The sequence below is a fragment of the Rhinolophus sinicus genome, chromosome 5 (assembly GCF_057876585.1).
Source record: "Rhinolophus sinicus isolate RSI-liver-muscle chromosome 5, RSI-T2T, whole genome shotgun sequence".
Classification (NCBI taxonomy): Eukaryota; Metazoa; Chordata; class Mammalia; order Chiroptera; family Rhinolophidae; genus Rhinolophus; species Rhinolophus sinicus.
This window is the reverse complement of record NC_142505.1, coordinates 29,043,461-29,068,431: the sequence shown is the minus strand read 5'-3', so window position 1 is coordinate 29,068,431 and position 24,971 is coordinate 29,043,461. Positions and strand designations below refer to the sequence as shown.

At 34.0% G+C, this 24,971-nt stretch overlaps 1 protein-coding gene across 2 annotated transcripts in view; it reads right to left on the bottom strand.

Moving 5' to 3' along the window:
* The window catches only part of TBC1D5 (TBC1 domain family member 5), a 490,620-nt gene that overhangs the window by 304,120 nt on the left and 161,529 nt on the right, over positions 1-24,971 (bottom strand). For both annotated transcript variants that reach the window (XM_019726007.3, XM_074312797.2), the window contains exon 4: positions 2,498-2,629. In XM_019726007.3, coding sequence (XP_019581566.3) covers positions 2,498-2,594 — 97 coding nt within the window. In that variant the 5' untranslated portion in view covers positions 2,595-2,629. The remainder of the gene's footprint in view (positions 1-2,497; positions 2,630-24,971) is intronic.

Sequence of the window (24,971 nt, the reverse complement as noted above, 5' to 3'; positions counted from 1 at the left end):
GTTTATAACCAAATTTAATAGGTCACAGAGAAAATGTCATACTTTCTATGCTGTTCTCTATCTGAAAAAGCAATTCAAGCAGTAAAAAGTTTAATTCACATGGAATATATGCCCTAAGATTTTGCATATATATTTTACAAAATCTTAGGGCATACATTCCATGTGAATTAAACTATTTTTTCCCTCACCCACTTTCCTCAACCATTCATGAAAATAACCAATGAAACATGATTTCCTATCATTTCTATTATGTGGCTATTTTTGCCAATGCTTTCCAGAATACTCAGAATCATTAACTCAGTAATATACTGTTTCTTTATGAATGCTAAAATTCGGATTTGAGAAATTAAAGACTTATTTGTTTATTTATATAATCTATAACAGGAATTACAAAAAATGACTTGTACACAGGGAAACCACTGATTAAGCCCAGTGTTTGACTACTTACAAAATAAATAACCTAGTTGCCACAAATTCCCTTGTGAGAAAAATTTGTAAAAGGCTTCAAATACATGGAAAACCCCATGAAAGACATATATTAAAATAAACAAATATACTAGCTAAAGGTGATGATTTTTTGAGTAAATATAACAATCCCATTAAAATGCAACACACGTTTTGCTGCAAAAAGGAACTCTACAAAGATGAAATAGATGCTTTATATAAAATATTTACATATACAATGCACAGAAACCACTACGGTTAGTAACCTTTATGGCTTTGAAGAACTAGATATTTACATATCTTTCTTTCTGCATGTGTGTGTGTGCGCGCGTATGTGTGTTTTGTATATATTTTTAACAGTTGACAGCTGTTTTAGAGCATACAGAGATGCCAAGCTGAATGAGGGTCTTGATTACTTCAAGATTAGCTATCTAAAGTTTCTATTCATTTTAAGTGTTGTTAGTTGGAAGAGTCATTAGTCACTTCCTTGTCTCATAGAACATCAGCATACATTTACATTGTTAATGAACATTTGGGGTAAATGAATTAATGGCACTTTTAAACATCAATTCAGTCCTAATAACTTTGTATGTCATAGAAATGCTAGGCTAGGATATAAACGAAAATCCTTTTCAGTAAAGGTAACTACTCATTCCTGCAACAATAAAGGATAAAATTAATTTAAAATGTTTTTTAACCAGTTTAAAAAAAAACGAAGAGTCTCAATATTTAATGAACTAGACCAAAGAAAAATATGTACTTAAAAAAACCCCGTACTCTAAAATAAGCACATAAACCAGAAAATTTGGGTGAAACTATTTTATGTACTTATAACACAAGAACACATTCACTTTTAAAATACCCACTCATATAAGCGTTTGAAAAATAATTTGACTTATTTTAATTATGAGTGCTTCTTACAGTTATTATACTTAAGAAAAAACATCACTATGAAAGGTAGTATCGTTCTTACCACTGAAATTTTCAAAATGCTAAAACTGAAATGGGACACTAATGATTTTTCACATTACTTTTCATATTTCAAAACCGTAAAAAGCATTGAGACATTTTAAATCAAAGCAAATATAAAAATCCCAAAAATAAGCTGTATGGAAAATTATATTAGTTTTAAAACACACTCCATAAAATCAAGAGCTTGTGTACTAAAGAAATGGCCACTTTAAAGAATCATTTTTAAAATTCCCAAAACATGAGTTAATGGCAGACCTTTATATCAATATTTAAAAAAAATGTATTTGAAGTACACAAAACACATGTGAATTACTTTGACTAATTATGATTTTTAAAATAGATCTCATAACCCTGACATATGTTTCATGAGTAAAAAAGTACAAGGAGTTACCTGAGTCAATAAATAAACTTTATCAAATATTTAGTGAATTAGTTAAAAAAAAGAATAAGTTTTCAAGACTTCTCACAAACTGATTTCCTTCTAAGATACTATACTATTACTAATACTGAGAAAATAACACAGAGTTCTGACACATACACATTTGATAAATTTTTATAGGGTAGGTCCTCAATGCAATTTACCTTTTAACGATCTATGTTTAACAATTCCAATGCATAGATCTTTAAAAGAATAACACAAATTTCAATTATTTAAGAAAAAAAGAAAGGAGAGTTGGGCAAGTCTTTTATCCTGAAATAATCTCAACTTATTGGAGGGGGAAAAAAAAATCCCTGCACAATCAACACCAAAAGCTCAGACTTCTTTAAAAGAAGTTTGACAGAGGCCATTATGCATTTCAACATCCTTACGCTGAAGTAGTTGTTTTAAGTTGATGGTTTTTAAAAAATGAATGACAGTGCATTAAACATTTGGCTAATGTTTCTATGTATAATTGAAAGTTGACCTTTTGTGGTATTCATTGGTGTCAGAGTTCTCTGTACCTATCCAGGAAAATGTTCTTAAAAGTTGCCCTGCTCAGCTTCATCTAGAGAACTGCACATATACTGCAGGTAGAGCTAACCCAAGAGCCTCTACTAGGATTCCCAGGAACCCCAGAATGCGTCTGCATACAAAACTCACCTCCATTCTTGTTAGCATAACTCGACAAGGGGTCAATGCCCACTTCTTGTTCTTCTGGCTGCAGAGGATGTCTAGTTTCAGATACGGAATGATACATTGTGAAAACTGGACACTGTCACCAAAAGTGACTACCTGGGAGATGAAAAACAGAAAAAAATGATGAATATTTTTGTCTTTCTGCTATGTCTGAAACTAAATACAAGACTGAAAATGATTAAATGGGCATTACAGATATTAACAAGATTTCTGTAGACTCATGCAACTGCTACCACACATCAGTAGGCATATGCAAAGGAATGAAAAAGTGGCACTAAATTTCCATTTCAATAATATCTCCCCAAATCTGAATTTTATTGGTAACCTTTACCTCAATGTTTAATCACATTTATTGTCAATAAATTGCATAAAAAGTTGAATTGTAAGTTAAATTGTCACATTTGTAACATACTTTTGTTTTACTGCCAAAATAATACACATTTACAATAGAAAGTTTCAAAACATAGAAAATAAAGCAAAATAAAATTATTCATAATTATATTAGCATTACTGCTATACATATCCCTTTTTGTCTTTGTTCTGGACATTTAAACTATGCATATTTTATGTGACCCATTGTGTTAAACATACTGATTATATAAATGATTGTATTTTCCTTCCCATAAAAAATCTATATTACCACTTCTAGTGCATCCCTAGTATTCCATTATAGAGCTATTAACACTTTATGTAGCCAATTCCTTACGAGTAAACAATTAGGATGCTTTCAGTTATTCAATACTATAAACAGCCTCACAATGAGTATCTTATCTTTGTGTCACATTCATGATTATTGCCTTAGGATAAGTTCTTATAACTGTAATTGCTGGACCAAAACATATATTTTTTTAAAAAATAAGATTTTTTGATAAATTTTTGGCAAATTGTGCTCTAGAAAGATTTGTACATAACGATTCATTTGTCATGGACCTTCACTAACAACAGGGATGAGTAATTCCCTTTTTTTTTTTTTTTTTTTGATGATTGCAACAGTCAAGTTTTGTATTGCATTTGCTTGATAACTAGTGAGATTACTGAGGACTTCATATGTTTTCTTTGATATCTGTTTATTGTCTTTTATGGATGAAGTTTATTATTATGATTGTCTTCATGATTTGTAAACATGCTTTAAATATTAAGGATATTAAACCTTTGTCAAATGATACACATATTTTTTCTCAGAGTGAGTCTGTCTTCAAAATATATGGTGATTTGTGATATAAGTAATTTTTTTCATTTTTATGCACCTAAATATATCTGTATCTCCTTTATGGTTTCTGCCTCTGGTATTATGCCTACAAAGGCAAGATTATATAAATAACCAATTACATTTTCTTTTATTATTTTAAAGGTTTTCCTCCTCAATTCTCATTTCTATAAACAATTCTAATTTAAACAAAAATTTGTTTTTAATTACTTTTGAACTTTCAAGCTACACTAACATAAGGGGAGGGTTAGGCAAAACTAACAGTAGGGAAAGCAGACTTTTCTTGCCGACATATAGTAAGAATTTCTAAAGATATAAATCTTAAATCTATCCATCTAGACAGTTGTCAGTGTCTGCTTATGTGTGCAAATCACTCAAAATATATGGAATACTTACAATTGTTTTTTGGTTTTTTTTTTAAAAAAAGACCTAAAATGGATTCACTTCTGCTAAGCCCCACATCAGCAAACCAAGACTTAATACCTAACCTAACTGCAATTTCAGCTTCTCCCAGGAATGTAACCTTTAACCAGTAGTCAACCTGGAATTACCTGGTTTGCACTAGTGAGGTACTCCCTTCCATCCATCACAGGTGGGTTACCTAGGTCTGAAACAGTATCTTTTCTCCTTCCACCTATATAAGCCTTTCATTTTGTATAGCAACTTGGTCCCCTCTATTTGCAAGACGGGATGCTGTTGGATTCATGGATCACTGAATAAAGCAAATTAGATCCTCAGTTTTTACTCAGCTGAATTTTTGATATTTAATACGATACAGAAGGAACTGGGGAGAATACAATATATGGTAGATCACAGCAAAATGGAGATGACCAGTAATATTATAAATATTATAAAACAGAATCTGACAAATTTCAATCAAATGAACAAATTAAGAAATAAAATCCTCTAATATGGAGAAATAAGGATCACTAAACTCAAATGCCTAATGGGGTCAAAGGCAAAAGGCATTATTAATTATAGTTAATATCTACTGATCAATGAATATATGCCAACAAACACCACTGCAAATGCTTCATATAGACTCATCATTTCATTCTCCCAACAACGCTAGGATGTATCGTTATCATTATTTGTGTTTTACCAAAGACAACACTGAGGTACAGAGAGATGAAGTACTTTGCCTGTCATCACACAGTTAGTTAGGCGTGGAAGCCAGAATCTGTACCATCCTGTTCGGCTGCAGAGCTCACATTCTTCACTCCTACACTACACTTGGCTCCCATTGGTCAACAAGACAAATAGACAAGGTATAAAACAAGGCTGTGTAAGAGGACAGGGTCTGTGAACAACTGGAACAGTCTTATACTGCTTCAACTGTTTCAAGACAAGCTAGGAATCCAGAATTTTATGTGAAATCTCTTTACTTTGTAAGTGTTGGCAAATAATTAAAAAACAAAACAAAACTATGTGGAATAGATTAAACACATTTCAAAATTGTGTGTGGCCCATGGACAACTATTTTAATGTAAGATTCATATTCTCTCTATATTTTGTTATACTCTTAAAAATGCAGAGTAAACATTTGAAAATGCATATTCCAAGTTGACTGCCAGATTTCCCTAAAATTTCTTTAATATCCTATACTATGTTTTCATATCATTACTTTAATTTCTAATTTTTATACTATACTTCTGCTGTTACAAATTTCACATACCTAAAATATACAAATAAGGGCATTTTATGTACTCTAAACTTTATGAGAAATAGACAAGTAACAAGCAAACTGATACCAAAGTATATTTTTAAAAGAACATAAAAAAACCTTTCTATAGCTAAAATAAAATACTCTACATTATGATGATGTCCGTACATTCATTCAAGATGCTCAAGGCTACTTAACATCTTTTAGACTCCTTAGAGAAAGTTAGGTTTAAGAAGTCATTGATTTTAGCTTTAATAATAAATCTTTAGAAATTGGCAAGTCTATGGTAATACCCAATAACCAGAATACAAAATTTACCAAATACAATAGTCTACAACCATTCTATACAAGCAGGCATCCACTATATTCTAATTTATTATGCCTATAAACTGAAACCGAGTCACTGAAATGCTTTTATAATTAAAGCAAACCTGCTGAATAGTAATAGAGTTATTTTGAAGAAATCTGTTGCAAAAAAAGTTTGGATAATGTTCTTACTTTTAATTATGGATTCAAACAATAATCTAGTTCAAAAGTAACTTATTAAGCAGGTGCTACTTTGTTTTTTTGTTTGTTGTTTTGTTTTAAATACAAAGGGCTATTTTAGCTTTCTAGAATACAAATAACACTCAAGTGTGTTGGTTACTGCTATTGTGATTATCTTATAAAACTGCAATATAATGGTGTTTTCAAATGTAAAGCAATTTTCTTAAGAATTTTCCAGTTTGTGTCTGTGAGTATACCAACAAGCAATATATTTGACTACTACAAAGAAGAATATCAAAGCTTTTTAAACAAATAAATCTATATTTTATCACTATGAATAAATAAAAATATGAATAAATATTTACCTATAAATATCAGACTATTAGAAAATATTTGATAAAACTTCAAATAAAGCTTTATGGAAACTTTGTTCTGAAAACTTTAAGATGACCACTATTAAAGTAAAAGTTTAAGATGACCACTATTAAAGTCAAAATGGCATAAACATTTTGAAACTCATAACAGACCATTACAGTTTATATTTGTACTACAGACTCAGACTTCTATACTTGATATGCTTTAATCTGCTCTACGTAGAATCTAGACATATATAGAGAAAAATATACAATGACCAAAATGCAAAATGACTGTTCAAACCCCTGACAGATTTCAGTTTTCCTACATAATACCAAACTGTCTGTAGAATTTTCCTGATTGACAAAAATGGTACTCAAAGAATTTTTTTAAATAACCTTATTTTTTTCTAATGCAGAAAACACAAAAATATACCTTCCAAGACCTGAGAAAGCAGAGCACACTTTCTTTTCTATACTTAGTATAAATAACAATTCCTGTCTCAAAAAACTCAAAACTGGTTGTCCAATATGGTCTCACCGCTATCCTGGTTACAGGAGTTGACACCTTCTGCTGAAACTGCCCCTTAAACTCCAAGGCTAATCCTACCGACAGCTGCAATGGCTTCACAAATCTGGTTCCTGCAGTATTAAATCTTAAGGTAAAACTGATCTGTCTGAAAGAAAGGAAGTCTTCTGAGACAGTTCATATTTAATGAAAGGGTAAAAGTTTAGCACTAAGCTTAGAAAACAGTTTCACAGTATATTAATAAAATTTCAAAACAACATTATTTTTCATGTAAACGGAATACAAGCATTCTCTTACTGAAAATTTCAAATTATTAGCATTATACAGAAAAAATAGGTTAGCTGAAAAAATGGTCTCTTTTAAAATGGCATCATATAATCACAGCCTCTAGAAAAATAATTTATTCCCTCTGAATTTGAAGTTCTATGCATTTCAGCTTGTCTTCCTTCTTTCACTGTTTCTAATACACAGGCATAGAATTTGCATTCTGAATTGTGTCTTCTGAAGACATCCATATTCAGAAAGCTCATACAAGCATACTTCATTCATTTAAATTCTTGACTGATGGTAAACTTAAAAGCCTAACACTGAAATGACAGAGTAATATTACTTTACATAAAGATAGCTCTTGTAAGAAAAGCATATCAAAGCACTTAAATGAACTGTTTCCAGAGCAAAATTATAGAAGGGGGAGAGGATATAGCATGAATAAGTATCTGTGATAGGTAGCATGCATTTACCATGATGGGTATGTAGCCTAAAATACGACGTCTTGGCTATAAAAGCAGGAAACTTTGATAAAAGCTATATTTTCATAATTAAGAGACAGAGTAATTGAACATTATCTATAAAATTGACAAAAAAACCCACTTTTTAATTTAGAAATGTTGGTAGCTTGAGGTAAATTTGGTTGTGGAAATAATGATATTCTAAAGTCTTAATTATAAGGGAGAGAAGGGGGTAGCAAAGGAGGAAGGAAGGAAAGGAAAGAGAAGGGGGGGAGGAAGGGAAAAAGGGAGGAGAGAGGGAAAGCAGCAAAACAAAGAAAAAGAATTAAATTCCATTTTTAAATTCTGCCAATCTTTAATGCAACAGGGTTACAATGGACTTTAAATAAGGTAATTAAGTATTAAAATCAATCATCTGAATGTCTTAATATTTAATATTGGTTAGATTGTATATCAAAGTAGTTTTATTATTTATTTACTCCAAACCTTTCCAGAATACTTCATCTGACAACAGGGGGTCTGTTTCTCACAAGATAAATGCATTTACAATGCCAAATAAATTATATATAAAAGCATTTGTCTTAATACATGTCATTCAATATTAAATATCACCCATTGGTAAAATCCTGAAACCACACAACTGTACCATTAAAATAGGTATAGAACTACAATAAGGGTCTACATACTAAGAATAAAGATCAAAAGACAATTAAAACAAATTTAATCCTTACAACTTCTAGGATATCAGAATAAGATGATAAGGGTAAACAATCCACTGGAAAATTGCTAGATTCATAAACAATACACATAATCAGAAATATGTAGAATATCAATTTTTGAAAAGTTCACAGGTGAGCGTAAATATTTTATACTACAGAATAAGAATATACTTGGCCTTTCAATATTCAAACGCTAGAAAGTGGCAGTTGTTACCCTATAAACCAAGAGAAAATCAATCATTAAAAGGAGTCAAAGTGGCCTAACAAAAAGCTCTCCACAGTATAGCCTCATAGGTTTCAGAGTTCTCCGAAACAGATGGTCAAGATGCAAAAAACTGGGAAAGCAGCTCAGCTTAGTGACCAAATCCTTTGTTATTATACAGCCATGAAAACATTATTTCCCATTGTAACTCCACCTACTTTAAATACTAGCTGCCACCTCTATCTATTAGGCTATGAAGTCAGATTTTCATAAAATCAAGGTAACCATAACAAACGATTAGGAATGCAGAAAGAATATTTGCAATATTTGAAAAGAAAAAACATAGAAACTTGAAAATATTTGAAAAGAAAAGACATAAGTTGGCCAATTATATTAAACTGATAATGATACTAAGAATAAGAAAAAGAAATAAATGGCTCCTCTTCATATAAGTATCAGACCAAGTCAAATACTCTGTCAAAAAACAAACAAAAAACTTCCCTTTGGTGTGAACCTGGGGAGGCCTGAGGTGTTTTCAGAAGCATATTACAAATTGTAGGGAGATCTTTTTAAAAGTCCATGTGGATCTGACATTTATTCCTTGGCTATTCGTAAGTGGTAGAGCTGGAAAACCCAAAGAAACTTTATTAAAGATAGTACTTTTAATTTAATGATAATAATAATATTAATAACAAAAACATAGCATTTATTAGGTAGTAGGCACTGTTTAGGCACTTTCACATATAAACCTCACAACTCTGTGTGGTAGAGGCTATCATCCCGGTTTATGGTAAGGAAACCAGAGAAGTTAAATAACTTATTCAAGGTCACACAGTTAGTGGCGAAACCACCTCAAATGACTTAACAATGACTTAAGAAAAATTAAACCAGGATTTTTATAGAATAACGCTTTAACTGTTACATTAAGTACAATGTAATGCAAAGCATTCAAAAACTTGCATTTTCTCCCATGCAAGTTTTTTCAAAATCTTGGATTAAAAATTTAATAGGCTCTTTATACTTGCAAGGTATATGTGCCTTCCCAAATCACCATCCGAGAGTACGTACTTATCTAGTGAGAAAATAAAATGACAAGGAAGCTGTGCATGCAGACATAATTTATATGTGCCTTGGTAAAATTAGAACTCATGTATAAGACACACTGGACCTTTGGAGTTACCATCAAATAGCCCAAACTGTGAATGATTTAATCCCCAAATGCTGTAGATTCCCATTACACCATCACTACAGTACCACATGACATCACCGAGGGAAGGCCAAGAGGTAAGAAGCAGTCCCTGCTCCTGTCTAGTCAAAGTGGCTAACATATTACACAAAAACGTTGACACTTTCCTCCGTCCACCATTTTATTCATACCTCTCTTCCTCCTCATGAGGCCTTCCCTAGTCACATTTGGAAGTCCTATACATCACTTGAACACCCACCTTCTCCTTTGCAGACCAGTACCAGAAGTAATTTCTGCCTGCCATTCAGAGCAGTATTTCCCTCACTGTGATATACCACAGGAACCCTCATGACAAAATCAAGCAATAAATGCCAATAGTTAGAATATGAGGTACTAAGTTTGTTCTACCTTTCTCTCTACAGCATTAGGATAGTCATAGAGAAAACATACGTAATGGGAGACTTCAGTAGAAAGTTAATAATTCTTATTCAAGTATTTGCTTCACCTCTGGAATATGACCGCTCCTAACGCCCTAGTCCCAACCTTCATCTTTCACCGAAACTCCTGCAATACCCTCTTAATCGGTCTCCCAGTTTCCATTCTTCCTTGCTGTGGTAAATACTCCTGATCGCCTTCCCAACAAAATCCAAATTTTGTTCATGCCACGTGCTCCTGGAGAGGTACCCAGGGGATGAGTCCTAATTGGTCTAAGCCAATCATGATGGTCTCAGTCTCTTGTGCCAGATTGGTTGGAATGAGCCATTCATTCAATGTGAATGGAAGTTGCCCAGGGGCTTCTAGAGGTTTTCCTCAATTACAAAGATGTACACTCTTAATTGCAATGGATTAATCAACCCTAGATTCACCTTACCTCTAGCCTTCTTGTATATGTAATAATAGAATCCTTACTGTAGAACCCAACTGAGATTTTCTGTTCCTGCCAGCTGACATCAGCCTAACGTAGCCACCTCCTACAATCTATTGCCACGTAATATCCAATGCGATTTTTTTCATTGCAAATCATTTCTCAACATACTTAGCATAAAATCCAAACTCTGCTGAGAGGCCCTAAATCCAGGCCCATGCTAAATACACCCTCTGATCCCACTCCCCCTTCCCTCAGTGTGCTTGGCCACACAGGACTTCTATTCCCTAAAAAAAACGTACATCTCATTTCCACTTCAGGTCTTTGCACAGCCCCATTTCCTTAGCTGAGAACACTCTGCCCCTAAATATCATTGAGATTCTTGCTCAAATTCAGGTCAGCGCAGAAAGCTTTTTCAGGAGCCTATGCAATCCACTAGCAAAGCATGCAGATTCTACCTTCAAAATAAAATCAAGAATCAGACCACTCTGTACCACAATCCCCTGACCCAGGTCACTTCCAACCCTATTTAATTACCTTCAATAGGTTTCCCTGTTTTCAACCTGGCCATTTCCTGTCCATTTACTCACAGTAGCCTGAGTGATCCATTTAAAATTTAACTTAGCTCATATCTCACCTCTGCTCAATGGCTTCTCATCTCATTCAGACTAAAATACAACACCTTCACAAAACTGTACAGGATCTTGCCCCCAGATACTGTTTTGATTTTTAATCCTCCAATTTCTCTTGCCACTCAAGCCCTCCAACCTAACGGCCTCTTCATAGCCCCTCAAATGGGCCAAGCCAGTTCTTGCTACAGGGGGCCTTTGTACTTTCCTCAGTTCCAAAATGCTTTCTCAGATGTCCACATGTCTCTCCCCACTGCCTCTAAGTCCAGGCTCAAGTGTCACGCCTTATTTGTGAGGTCACCTATGACCACAGGACCACACTCGGCACACACCCTCCCCTACTCTTCATCCTATTACCCACCTGTATTTTTCTTATAACATTTATCTCTACTTAACATATTACCACATATTACATCACCTTTCTATAATCAGTTCTATGAATGCAAAAGCTTTATTTTATTCACTACTATATCTCCCATATCTGTAAAACACACTTTTTTTTTTATCACGGCCTTCCTGATAATAGTTTGAAAGAGTCCAATAAAGTACAATAAGAGGAAACCTAATTGAATCCCAGCCAGTTATTAATTTAAATCAGTTTTTCAACAATTCCTAGGTGCATGCTAGGGATATATATTAGCACAAAATAAATGCTAAAGAGATTAGAATTAAAGATATTTGAGAAAACAGATCCCATAACACAGGCTAGAAATTAGGTAAGTAAGATCTTCTAATAATTATTACTTTAAAGAAGTAAGGACAGGTCCCTGTAGGTGAGAGTCAGCATGAGACCCAGGACCCTCTCTTGGGAGACAGCCTGCGGCGGCTGAGCACAGTCTGTGCTGCTCTTCTGTCCACGCTCAGAAACGCACGACGGAAGAAGAGAGCCCGAGTTCCCAGTGTACCAATAGGCTCTCACATACCCCACACACTTACTTCTGCCATCTTCACTCACCACCTCCTAAATAATACGGGAAACTGTTATAAAAAGGGTGCCAAAAAATATATGTACACGTTTTAAGAAAGGAAAAAACTATTAAAATGGTAATACTCAATATATACCGATAGCAAAAGATGAATACAAGTCACATCTGACTTCTGCAATTACAAGAGGTGCTCAAAGTGGTTACCATCAGCGTCCAGACACTTCTGATTATGGTGAACTACTGCTTGAGCAACGTTGACCAAAGTGTACACTTGTACACATTTTTTTGGCACCCCCAGTGTATTTAACCTTGCACTTTGGCTAGAAATCCTCCCCTTTTCCCACTGAAACCAGGGAAGACCAAAGACAGCAAGAAATATTCTGTGTATTTTACCTAGCCTGTGATCTGTGTTCTGTGAGTCAACCCCATCCACTTACAGGACAAAATAACTCACTTCTTGTTCAGGGCTGGAAATAGAGATTATCTCTTAAGTACACTAGTACAGTGGGCGTGACTGTCATAAGCCCTTGTGTTTCAAGTGTAAAGATTTAGATTCTGAGAAATTTTCAAGAAACGAGTAACATATTATTATACAATGTACAACCTTTACAAAGTTAATCCCCCATAAGCAAATAATAAAAGGACCATTCACAGACCAATGATAAGTCATAAACCGATGATTGCGATCAATCAAATTAATGAAGTTCGTGAAAAAAAGTTAACCATTAAAATTTCCAGGTATTCTTATGTCTATTAGCAAAAATATGGAATAGTATTTCAATGATAAAAGTAGACTTTGATAGTATTTTAGTATAACATCTGGTTTATATTTGACATCAAGTAGATGACACCTTGTGGCTAATCTTTTAAGTCAATTTTATTAAAAATACACATACACAAACAAATAGAAGGTATGCTATATAACTAACTCTATATCTACTTGTTTTGAAAGATATCTTTACTTTTATTTCAATTATCTATTTTCTCTTTTGAAGAAACTAAATTCTAACTAAAGGATGGCATATTGTTACTAAAGACAAATTTTATCTATTTGTTATTCTCTTGTAATACCTAGCTCATGACTGACGTGAGGATTAAAGAAGATCATGTGTGGGAATATATACTAAAACCTGCAGTGGAACCGAAATTCATTGTTGTAGTTTACTGACAATAATCAATATTAAAAATTCTCCATAAGACAGTAGGTGTAAGACTGACTACACCTTTTGAAGGTTATACTGATAACTAAAATGTGGTGCAGATTGTAAATAGAGAGTAAGAATTGAGTAGACCAAGGGAGGAAGGGCATTCCTGGCAGAGGAAACATCCTGTGCAAGGGCGCAGAGGACAGAGTGCATGCCAGTTCCATTCAAGGTTGTAAGGAGGCAGGCTCAGGAAGTAGACAAAGACTACATAAGGCAGGGCTTATAGACCACACTTAAGATTCTGAGCCTCCTCCTAAGGGCAGTGGAAGCCACTGAATACATTTAAGTAGAGGAGGGATAACATCTCCTGCTGCTTCTCCACGTTAGCTCTTTCTTCAGCTATACCAAGTGCAGACTCAGAACTTCCATACACGTGGCTCCTCTGCCTGCCACTACTTTCCTCACCTTTTGTGCCTAACCAGTTGCCACCTGTTAAGATTCAGCTCAAAAGTCACCTTCCCTTAACATTCCTTCCCCCATTTTGATTCAGATGCCCATTTATCTTGTGTATAACTCCAAGCTAATGTTAACCATTCTTTAGTATAATGGTTGGTGTTCCACTAAACTCTACTCTTTCTAAGGATAGAGGATGTGTTTTATTCCTCTATACTCCAAGATACTAGTATACAAAAATTTGTAAAAATCAATCTTTCAACAAATCAATAAAATCCAAAAGACATAATATATTACAATTCCCAGGTATGAGGATTAACTGAGTTATACTTGTTCCTACACACAAGCATACAAATTGAAATGATTTAAAAGCATCTTGTAGTATGCTACAGGGACACTATCACCTCAGATAATACTGTTTGAGCTACAGGAGCTGAACTATTCCCCATACTATTTAATATAACCTAAAACACTCATTTAACAAATACATATTGAACATCTACTAGGGGACAAGCACTACTGCATCGACCCTCAAATCAAATGCAAATTTAATAAGCAGTGAGCTTCATTTTATACACTACTTGGTGAAAAGTGCCACCATGACACTGCATGTTATGACAGCATTGAAATGTAGTATTCACTTTCAACCATAACTTTGGATACTCACTTAAGGTAACAAACTAGATTTCTCAATGTTTTCTTTTCCACGAAATCAAACCTTTTTGAAATGTCAGCCTTGAACATCATAAAATTAGACAGAATGATGAGGAACCAAGCTTATAGTGCATATATATATGAGAGCATATTAGGTTGCATTTAATTACCAGTTCAAACAACAACCTGATCTAACCTTTAACAAGTAAAATAAATGTTCTGAATAATTTAACTAAAGCAAACATTTGCTGTTAATGCTAGGTAATTATAGTAAGAGCTGGAAAGAGAAGGGAAAGAGAGATGATGAAGAGAAGGGAAGAGAAAGGGAGATAAAAAAATTTTTTAATAACCATTGAAATCTACAGCTATTCACCGAAACATGATTTTTTTCAATGAATTTAATTCACATAAAAGGGAAAACCTAGTGGAGCAAAGTTGCTTTATATGCACTCAGATAAAGAAACATTACAGATAATTATAGAGAACATTCTTTCAACCAATAAAAATCACTGATTATCATGGGGACAGGAAAACTACGTGTAGATGAATTAGGGTACAATCATCCCCCCCTTCACTTAAAGGGCTCAAAGTTTATTGAGGAAAGAGTCCAGGAAATGGGTTGCCAGACTTAGCATTAATAATTAATTTAAAAAATACTGATGCCCAATTAAATTTGAATTTCGGAAAAACAACAAAAGTAGTATTTGGAACATATTTATACTAAAAAATATTCACCATTTATCTGAAGTACAAATTTAAAGGTTTATCATTTATTTTATGACAATCCTACCAAGTAGATAAATACAGATGAATATCCACGGGAAAATATATGGTATGTTCATTGTAGAAGCTCCAGAATTAAATAAGATCAAAACTCTAAAAGGATGAGCTCCCAAAAGAACTCACCCAAAGGAAGAAAGAGTTATTTTTCCAGCGCTGGGATCTGACTGCTAATGGGAAAGACGACAGTGCACTACCCAGACCCACAGAAAGTTGTTTTTCAATTGCTCTAGGAAAAGGAGCTGAAAAGAAATACAATAATAAACAAATGAACAAACAAACTTCTGAATGGATACCAAATGGCAGAAAAATGAAATATCCTAAGAAAAGTCCAAGAGCCACTGAGGACCCTGTTGAATTCAGACAGAGAGTCTACGACTATTCTTATAGTGACATTATCTTTACCCCTGAAAAACATAGGTACATTTAGAAATTAAAAAAAAAAAAAACACTGAATTTTGTGAATTTTTGAGACCATTCTTATTCAAATATGTAACATTTTCATACTCATATTGTAAATAAAATGCTATATGCGTAATACTGCACAAGAATCTAAGTTATGATAAGCTCTAAATGTGACCTTAAATTTTTAAAAATTTCAATAATGGATAACGTGAAGACTGTTACACTCCAAATGAAAACTGCCAATTTAATTGATTACTAACTTTGAAAATGACTGGCTTATTTGCCCATGGAGTAGAAGTTTCTATATACTTGGGCATATGAACCAAAGAGCTTCAGCATGAATGTGAAATGCTTCAATTACACTATAATAAAAGATCATCATTATTAATAGAGATGAAAAAAAAAACTCCAATTCCCCAGCTCGATGACATATAAATATATAGAGATTTTACATAACAGAAAATGATACTCATTTAAAGTGTTAAAACTTACTATAAAAATAATGAATTTGAGTTGTATTGGAAAGTGTTATGACTTGAGGGTTTCTCTTAGAATCTTTGATATCCATGTTGATTGTAATGGTTCCGCCTTTACCCAACAGAGACTTGTGTGCTTGTAACTTTTGTCTCCATATTTTCTAGCACTAAAACCACTTAGATATCCATGTAGGAAAACTGATATATATGTATAGCTGAAAAATATAGACATTATAGAACAACTCAAAATAAGCATAAAACTTTAGATTTAATTTTTATGAGAGGGAACGTTTAAAGCATTGACAAAATGAAAGCAAGATAAAGAAGAAAGAGCTAATTTAAAAAGACAGAAGACTACATAAAGCTCACAGAATATCTTGATGCCACAAAACATAAAGAAAGGTTCTATGGATACTACTGAAGAATTTTTCAAGTCATTAAAGCATAACTAAAAAACATAATAATTCCATAAACTCTATATAGAACAAATGAAGACCTAAAAAGGTATCTGAAAGGGTGCAGTAACAAAATGAATAAATACACAAATAGCAATGTGGGTACAGAAGAACTATAGAGGGGTAACACAACCCCTATCACAATTGTCAGAGAATTTTACTGGGAAAAAACACATACTTCTTTCTTTCTGTGTATACACTTAGGCAGAAGATAGCAGCGTAATATCCCCAAATTTCACTTCATACCACAATAAAATATTTAAAAGCACATTAAATTAGAAAACTGTAATTCTTACCATACTGATTTAAATGACATCATTGCATAACTTTTAAAACTTTGATAATCTGACAAACTTCATGCCATGCTTTGCCGTTTGGAATGACAATGTTCTATTTACATACTGAATTAAATAGGTATCTGAAGAGTCTGAAAACTATTTAAGGCCTGGAAATTTTGTCTTAATTTCTAATGGGAATAGGACCAAGCACTTTAAGTGATGTTATCATAAAGTAATTTTTTTCCTGTTAATTTCTTCCCATAAAAAGGAGGCTTTCGAAACCAGATAATAATTCACTCTCACCAGTGCAATATACTCACTTTCACTTACGTACATTTTTTACAAAGTCTTTCTTAGTAAATGTTTTTATGCTATAACTTTAAAAACTATTAACACATATTTTAATTTCAAGTGAAAGATTAAGGTGACCACTTATTTTTAATATGGTAGGAAGACTTTGTCCAAAGTAGTGTGAAGCTCTAAGTTTTTACTAAACAGCTGAGAAAGGTCACTAGTTATTTAAATATGATAATTGAATATAAGTGGTCAAAGCAGTAAACTTACGTAATTTAATTAGAAAAATACATCAATATGATCTATTCTCTTCCTCATATTTGAGAAATACTTTGCCTTCTAATATGACATGGATTATTCACATATAGCATACACATCCTTTTGGAACATCAGCAATTTTCCTTATAGAATCATTCTATAATAGTAATTTATTGACATGGGAGTCTTAGTACTAAAAAAAATGAATCTATATTCTTTAGCAACTACTAGAATTTAATATTGGACACAGTGACTGAAATTCATGATATTTTTCTTTACACCATCCCATTTCAAAAATAATTTTATTAAGTACCCGACAGAAATCTGTGCAAAACAGCAACTGCGTGTGGCAGAACACATACACCTAGTTAGATAAGCAACCAAGTATAAAAAGGATCATGAAACAATTTTCAAGAGAATGATGTTAAAAGTAAAATTTAAGGTATCATACTTTAACATTTAATGTATCTTATTTTGATAACAAATTTAGTAATTTAAATCTAGAAATAAAACTGCTAGATCAAATCATTTCCCTAATTTTAACTCTAACAAAATAACACCAAACTTCTATCCTAAGTGGCTGTATTAATTTTCATGTTATTATGAGAGCCCCTACTTTCCATTTCCTTGATAGCTCTTAGTATCATGAGCCATTTTATTTTTGCCAATCTGAATTGTGGTTTTAATTAGCATTTTCCTGACTGCTTCTTGATTGAAAATCTTTTCATCTGTTGTATTAATCAGGGTTCTCCAGAGAAACAGAACCAATAGGAGATTATATATATATATATATATATATATATACATATATATAAACAGATATACAGAGAGGTTTATTTGTTTGTTTAGAGATACTTATTATAAGGAATTGGCTCTCACAAATTTAGAAGCTCAAATTCAACATGCAAGGTAGGCAGGCAGGCTGGAGATCCAGGAAGAGCCAACGTTCTAGCTCGAAGGCCGTCAGACAAGGAGCAGCCCATGTTCTGGTTCAAAGGCCATCAGGCAGAAAGAGATGAGTGGTAGGTGAAGGCCAAGTCAGTCTGCTGTAGAGATCCTCTTGCTGGGGGAAAGGTCAGTCTTTCACTGTGTTCTGGCCCTCAGTTGATTAGATGAGGCCTACCCAGATTATGGTGCCTAATCTGCTTTGTACTCACTTAAATATTAAGTCATCCAAAACATCCTCACAAAAATGCCCACAACAATCTCTAACCAATTATCTGGGCACTCCATGGCCCAGTCAAGTTGACACATAAAATTAAGCATTCACATCTGTCTATTGGCCATTCAGGATCTCCTTTTCTGAGAGCTGCCTGTTCATATTTTTTGCCCAATTTTCAACTGGGCTCTTTTATTTAATGACTCATAGGATTTAAAAAAAAAAAATAAATCATGGATAAATAATTTTAATACAGTATTAAAAAGTCAAAAGTACACGTTACATTAAATCATCATTCGTGAACACTTTAGATGGTCCACCTACAGAAAAAAAATGATTTAAAGGAAACCATTGTAAATATGGTACAATGTATAACAAATTATGATTCTGAACAAGAAAGAGAAATGATTACAATAATTTGTTCGTCTTTCTCTGTGCTTAAGAAATGTTTGCAGTATTATTAATATTTTCTCGAATGCTAACCAAATGCCAGACACTGTGCTTTATGTTATTATCACATTCAATGTCCTCAGCAATCTTATCAGAAAAGTATCATTATTTCCCCTATTTTATATACGAGGAGGATAGTGAGGTTAGCAGGTAAAGGATCTCAACGCAAGGTCACACACTAAGTGGCTGGAAAGCAAATTCAGACTTCTTTAGAAATTCATGTAACACACCCCTAACAGCCTTCCCACTGTGTACAATGGCACTGGGAAAGGAACACCAGGGAACAAAGGAGGGCCACATCCTTGCTGTCTGGACACTTACAATCTCTCAGGAGGTGGAATATGGAAAATATACAGACCGTGTAATGAAGATAGCATGTCACAGAAAAGGAGCTATATTACAACAGCTCTAACTCTAACAGGTCAAGGGGTAATTATGGGCAACTAGAAACACTTCACGGAGAAAGGGAACATCTAAGACAGGCATTGAAGGGAGGGTAACATTTTGACATGGACAGATGGGCAGAGAAAGCTGATCATAGGTCAACTCGAGAAAGATTGTTGTGAAATGCAGCAAAATGGAAAACAAAATAGTAAATGCCTGTATTTGCAAAAGGGAAATCTGCAATAAGAAAAAGGCAGCTGCAAAACACACATATAATATCATACGAAATGTAAATTATTAACAATAAAGCTTTACATTTAAATAGCACTTTGAAGTTTACAAAAACTTTCACATATACCAGGCATTCTCGACAGGAATGACACTGTCCTTCATAGGGAGAACAATGGTTATTGGGATGGGGGTGGGAGAGCTCACATATTACAAGGGTTTATGGCCTTCCAACTGGTCACAGTACATAAACAGATACACAGTATATCGGTGGTATTAAAATTTCACAGGAAGGGGAGACGATTAGGGTAAAAATTTTTAAAGGCTTTTTAGGGGCCTAATAATACAAAAAAAGTCAACAAACACTGACAAATACTACCTTATTTGGACATCCCAACCACCTAGTGGGAAAGAAAAGTATCAGTCCCCTTTTTAAAAAGCATTTGAAACAAAACTGGAAAAGTTAAATGAATGAATAAAGGAGATAAATAGGTAGTTCACAGAAAAAGGCAATGTTATTGTGTGTATGCGCATGTGTGTATGTATAATATGAAATAATGTGTAACTTCACTCATAATTAAAGAAATGTCAACTAAAACAATAAGATGTATCTCACTCATCTAATTTGCAAAATAGAGAAGGTGGATAATACCTAGTGTTCATAAAAATGTGGAGAAATATATATTTTGATTCTGATGAACTTGATTATAAAAGTGGAAATTTTTTGAAAAGCAATCTGGCAAAATTACAAATGCATATACCCTTTGATTCAGTAATCTACTGTTAGGAATTTATCCTACTGATATATCCTCTAGCCAAATCTATGCAGAAAGTGGTTGATTGTAATAGTCAAAAGATATAAAATGCCTGAATATATATCAATAAGGAATTAGCTTTATAAATTATGGTAATCCAGAAATGGAATACATAGGTATTAAAAATGTAAATGCACTGATATAGAAATATACAAAGGATACCGAAATCAGCAGGTAGCAGAATATATATAGTATGACTGCATTATTTTGTGAAATATATAAATGTAAGCTTGCTATGCATGTGAAAAGAGAGTCTTCAGTTTGTACATGTGTGTATGCTTTACCTTTTTAAAAATGATGTTATATCCTTTAACAAGTATTTAATTATAAAAATATTAATATGACCTGTTCAAGTTCATACAGTTACGAAGCAGAGCTATTAATAAAACTACTTTTTGGTCCAAAATCCATTGTTTCACATTACATTACTTTATAAAGCTTACTACTGTTCAGAAAAATTCATTTTGGTAATTAAATATGGTAATGTCTGTGGTTCCTTAATGACTATTAAAGTATAAATATTCCTACAGGTTCTCAATATCTTTCATGATATACCCACATCTATCTTTGTGATCTTCTCCTTCAGACGTTTCCATTCTCTAAAGACATCCAGTGTTTTCCTACCTTTCTCTACTTGGCCAACTAGCTTTGATCACGGAAAACCTATCCCAACCCATTCCTCTTACTGAAACATTTCTTTAAAAACAAAAACCAAACAAATAAAAAATACTCTTCTATTCTGATGGCCTGGCAAATAACAGATAGTAAATATTGTTGAATGAATGAATAAATACCATCAGACCAGATCCCACTAATCACATCTCAAAGTTCACCTCAAATGTTCCATTCTCTCTGAAATGTTTCCTGATTTCTTTCCATTCAGTTTTGAACTGTTAAATTGAATAAATTAAAAACTGGATCACGTAAAAGTGAATACCACATTTCTACATCTAAGGAGGAAAAAGTAAGCAAAAAAGAGGTTTCTTCTTCTAAGAGAATAAGAGGGGAAGAACAGCTAAGAGGAGAAAAGCTCGGCTAGACTATACAAGCATCACTTCTTTCCATTATCATACTTTACTATTCCTACAAAAGAAAACTTCCAGAATCTACTTTTGTTGACACTAATGATAGAGTCACATTTCCTAGGTTCAAATTGAGGAAATGTCATTATTAGCTTCCTGACCATAGCAAGTCGGTTAAATTCTTTGCGCCTCAGTTTCCTTAATGCAAAATGGGAAACACCCATTTTGTAGGTTCTGAGAGAATTAAACAAACATCCCTGAAATACTCAGAATACCTCACACATACATAGTAAGTGCTCAGTAAACGTTAGCTATCATTGTTATGACAATCTCCATCGCACTGTCACTAATCTGGTAGATATATGAGTATTTATCCAGGTTATTAGAATAACACCAAAGACAGGATGGTACATACAGTTCAAAAAATAGATGTGCTGAGTGTTCCCTTAGATTTGTTCACTACCTTATACATTACAAACAGATTTCACATGTTTTCTCTGCATATCTATTGAGGAAAGAGGGTAGTAAGCAGAAGATGGAGAAAGCAGGGGTTGTGCAAGTGTAACATACATTCCACTTAATAAATACTTGTTGAATCCTCTCCATGTGCCAGAAGCTATTCTGTAAGATAATCATGTAGTGGGGGATAAGACAGTCAAAGTTTCTGTCCTTGGAGAATTTACCTTCTAAGGGGAGACAGAATATAAACCAAGGATAAAACATAGTTCACATGTCAAGTAGCGACACGTTATGAAGAAAATGTAGAGAAGATAAGGGGACCGAGAATGATGGGCATGATGGAGAGTTTATTTGGGAGCTGGGAGCTGATTTGAGAAAGTGTAGTCTTAAAAGGCCCCTCTGAGGTAATGACACTGAATAAAGTGAAGAAACAAGCACATAACTTGGGGGCAGAACATGATGGAAACAATTAGTAGAAATAGCTGGGAGTTTGGGAAGAACAAAGACGGATGGAGTGTGAATGGAAAGAAACAGGAGGGGAGATAGGAGAGAAACTAGGTCACACATACTTTTAGGAAATGATGGTTTATACTTTAAGTGGGATGGAAAGCCATTGGGGGACTTTCGCTCAGGGGAATGAGATATGATCTACCCTTTGGAAAGCTCATACTGTATTACTCAAATCAGGAAAGCACTGGGCACTTGGGCCATCCAGTCAGGGCGTTCTTCAGAAAACAGCCTTTCCTCAGAGAGGTTAAGAACAAAGGTAAATATCAGTCCTAGATACAATACCCAGGCTATGGTATATTAGAAGGTGGGAGATAGGGTAGAAAGGAGTCAGCACAGAAACCAAAACAGGCTCAATTGAAAAAACAGAAACAGTATAATAAAAGAAGGACAACTAAGGCACGCAAAAGGGCACCTAGCCAGATGGCAGTCCTCAAGATATTTCTAGTATTTTTGGAGAAATGAAACACTTACAATCAATCAATCAATCAATCAATCAATTTAGAGAACCATATAAGATATAAAATACAATACTAAATGTAATTTATTTTCTACAGTAAAATTGTAAAATCTGTGATCCTTTTACATATGCAAGGCTGTTTAGACCCCTTATACAAAATTACTATCCTGTTTTGTTCTATAACTATACCCCCCTTTTCTAGACATTTTTGAAGATCTATAGGGGAGGACAGTGAAAGGGGACTTGTTTATGCCCTACTCTGGTAATGTATGTTTCAATAAGCACCCGAAGCCAGAAAAAGATGCAAGTAAGTACTGTAATATTTTGTGCAAAAGCCAGGTAGTTACTTGGGTCCTTATGAAAACAAATCAATTGGAAATACAAATATTTGATAATACATTAAATTTCAACCAAGAGGAGCTAGTTCAAAATATTAAAAAAAAAAAAAAAAAAAAAGCTGTCCACTTCATTAGTCTATAGGTCTTTCAGACTCCCATGTTCATCCATGTGTATCTCTCTCTCCTTCTTAGACATCCCCCATCTAAGCTACCATCATCTGGATCACTGTTGAAACCTCCTGACAAGCGCTCCCAGCATTCCTCTCGTGTTCCCCTCAGTCAAGATCCTTGCAGTGAGACTGACCTTTAAAACAATAAATCTGATCATATAACTCGCCCTATTTAAAATCCTTCAATAAGTTACGACTCAAGGGCTGAAATTTCTAGCAAATCTACAAAGTCCTGCGTGGCCCTTGGCTTCTTTTCTGCTCACTGTCTCTGAGCCATGTGGGCTCCAACCATACTATCTAGGAACTCCTCCACTGACAGGTTCATTCTAGCCTCAGGGCCTTTGTAGAGGCTTTTCCCTCAGCCCGTAACATCACTGTGTCCCTTTTTGCCTGAGGAACAAAACTGAAATTTCACTTCTTGCATGAGGTCTTCCTTGACACTCCCCTCCTCCTCTAAATTAGGTTGCATCTCTGTTACATACATCCTGAAGCCTCTATCTTTCCATCATTGTACTTAATGCAATTGGGAGAGAGGAAGGAGGGAAAAAGGGGGAGGAAGAGATGGAGTGAGAGAAACTATGTACGTGTTTACCTATATGCACATATTTGTAAAGGTTTATTGCCACCCTGAATTCACGAGGTAAAGGAATATGCCTAGCTTAGTGCCTGGCACACAAAAGGCACTTATAATATTTGTAGATAGAAAATGATGCAACAGTGACAACTCCTAAATGAAGACGATTCTGATGAAAAGCTAATTGTACATTTTTATTTTTAACAAATCTGGTTTGCTTTAAAAATGAGTAAAACTTTATCCAACCTAAAAAGCATATAATTCAGTATGAACAAGTATACAAATACACACTTAGATTCAAAATACCAACCACCTGGGTGGGGGGTATTGATAGTTAAAACTAAACTCATCAATAAAGTTAAAGTAACTAGGTATAGTTCATTTCTCTCTCTTTAGAGGGAGTGATCACATTTTAGATTTAAGTGACAAAGAAAATATAATATTTAAAAACACAGGAACTGTTTCTCTCATAGCCTCTCCATTCTCTAGTCCCCCATGCACTCTCATATATTTCAAAATCCACTGACCAAATCTTGTGCCTGGAATAGTTATATTTTCTTAAAAAGTGGACAAAAATTTCCCAGTTATTTACTTAAGTTGTAAAACATTCTCAATTTTTTTTAATTCATAAGTAAATTCCTATTCTACTTTCCAATAATCCCTAAATCTGTTTTTCCCTACAATTAAAAATTAAACTATTTAAGACAGAACACTTGCTTATGTGACCTTTTACTGCAAATGTATACAGAAAGCAAAAACATCCAAGCTGGACACCAAATCAGAAAGTATTCATTTCATTAATTCAAGACTTTGGGCTGTTTCTGAGTACATGGCACCTACTGAAGGGCAGGAGTTCCTAGCCCCGCATCTGCCACACTGAATCCTAATAAGAGAGCATGGAAGAGGAGGATGAGCATGTGAACGAGCTGGGAAAGGAAAACCTTGAAGGCGACTCACACAATCTCTGCTTCCTGAGGCACAAGGGCAAAGCAAAATCTAAGTCTCTTCTTTCATTGATTAAAAATATTATCCTTCCTAAAAACTATTTTAGTCAGTAACTGCTAGCTGTAAGACTGGCTCAAGTAAATTTATTAATAGTCAGTATAGAACAGACTTTGTGAATTGTCTGGTACGGCAACAGTCTTTAGTGGCTCCCAGCCCTCTCACCTATGGATGTGAAA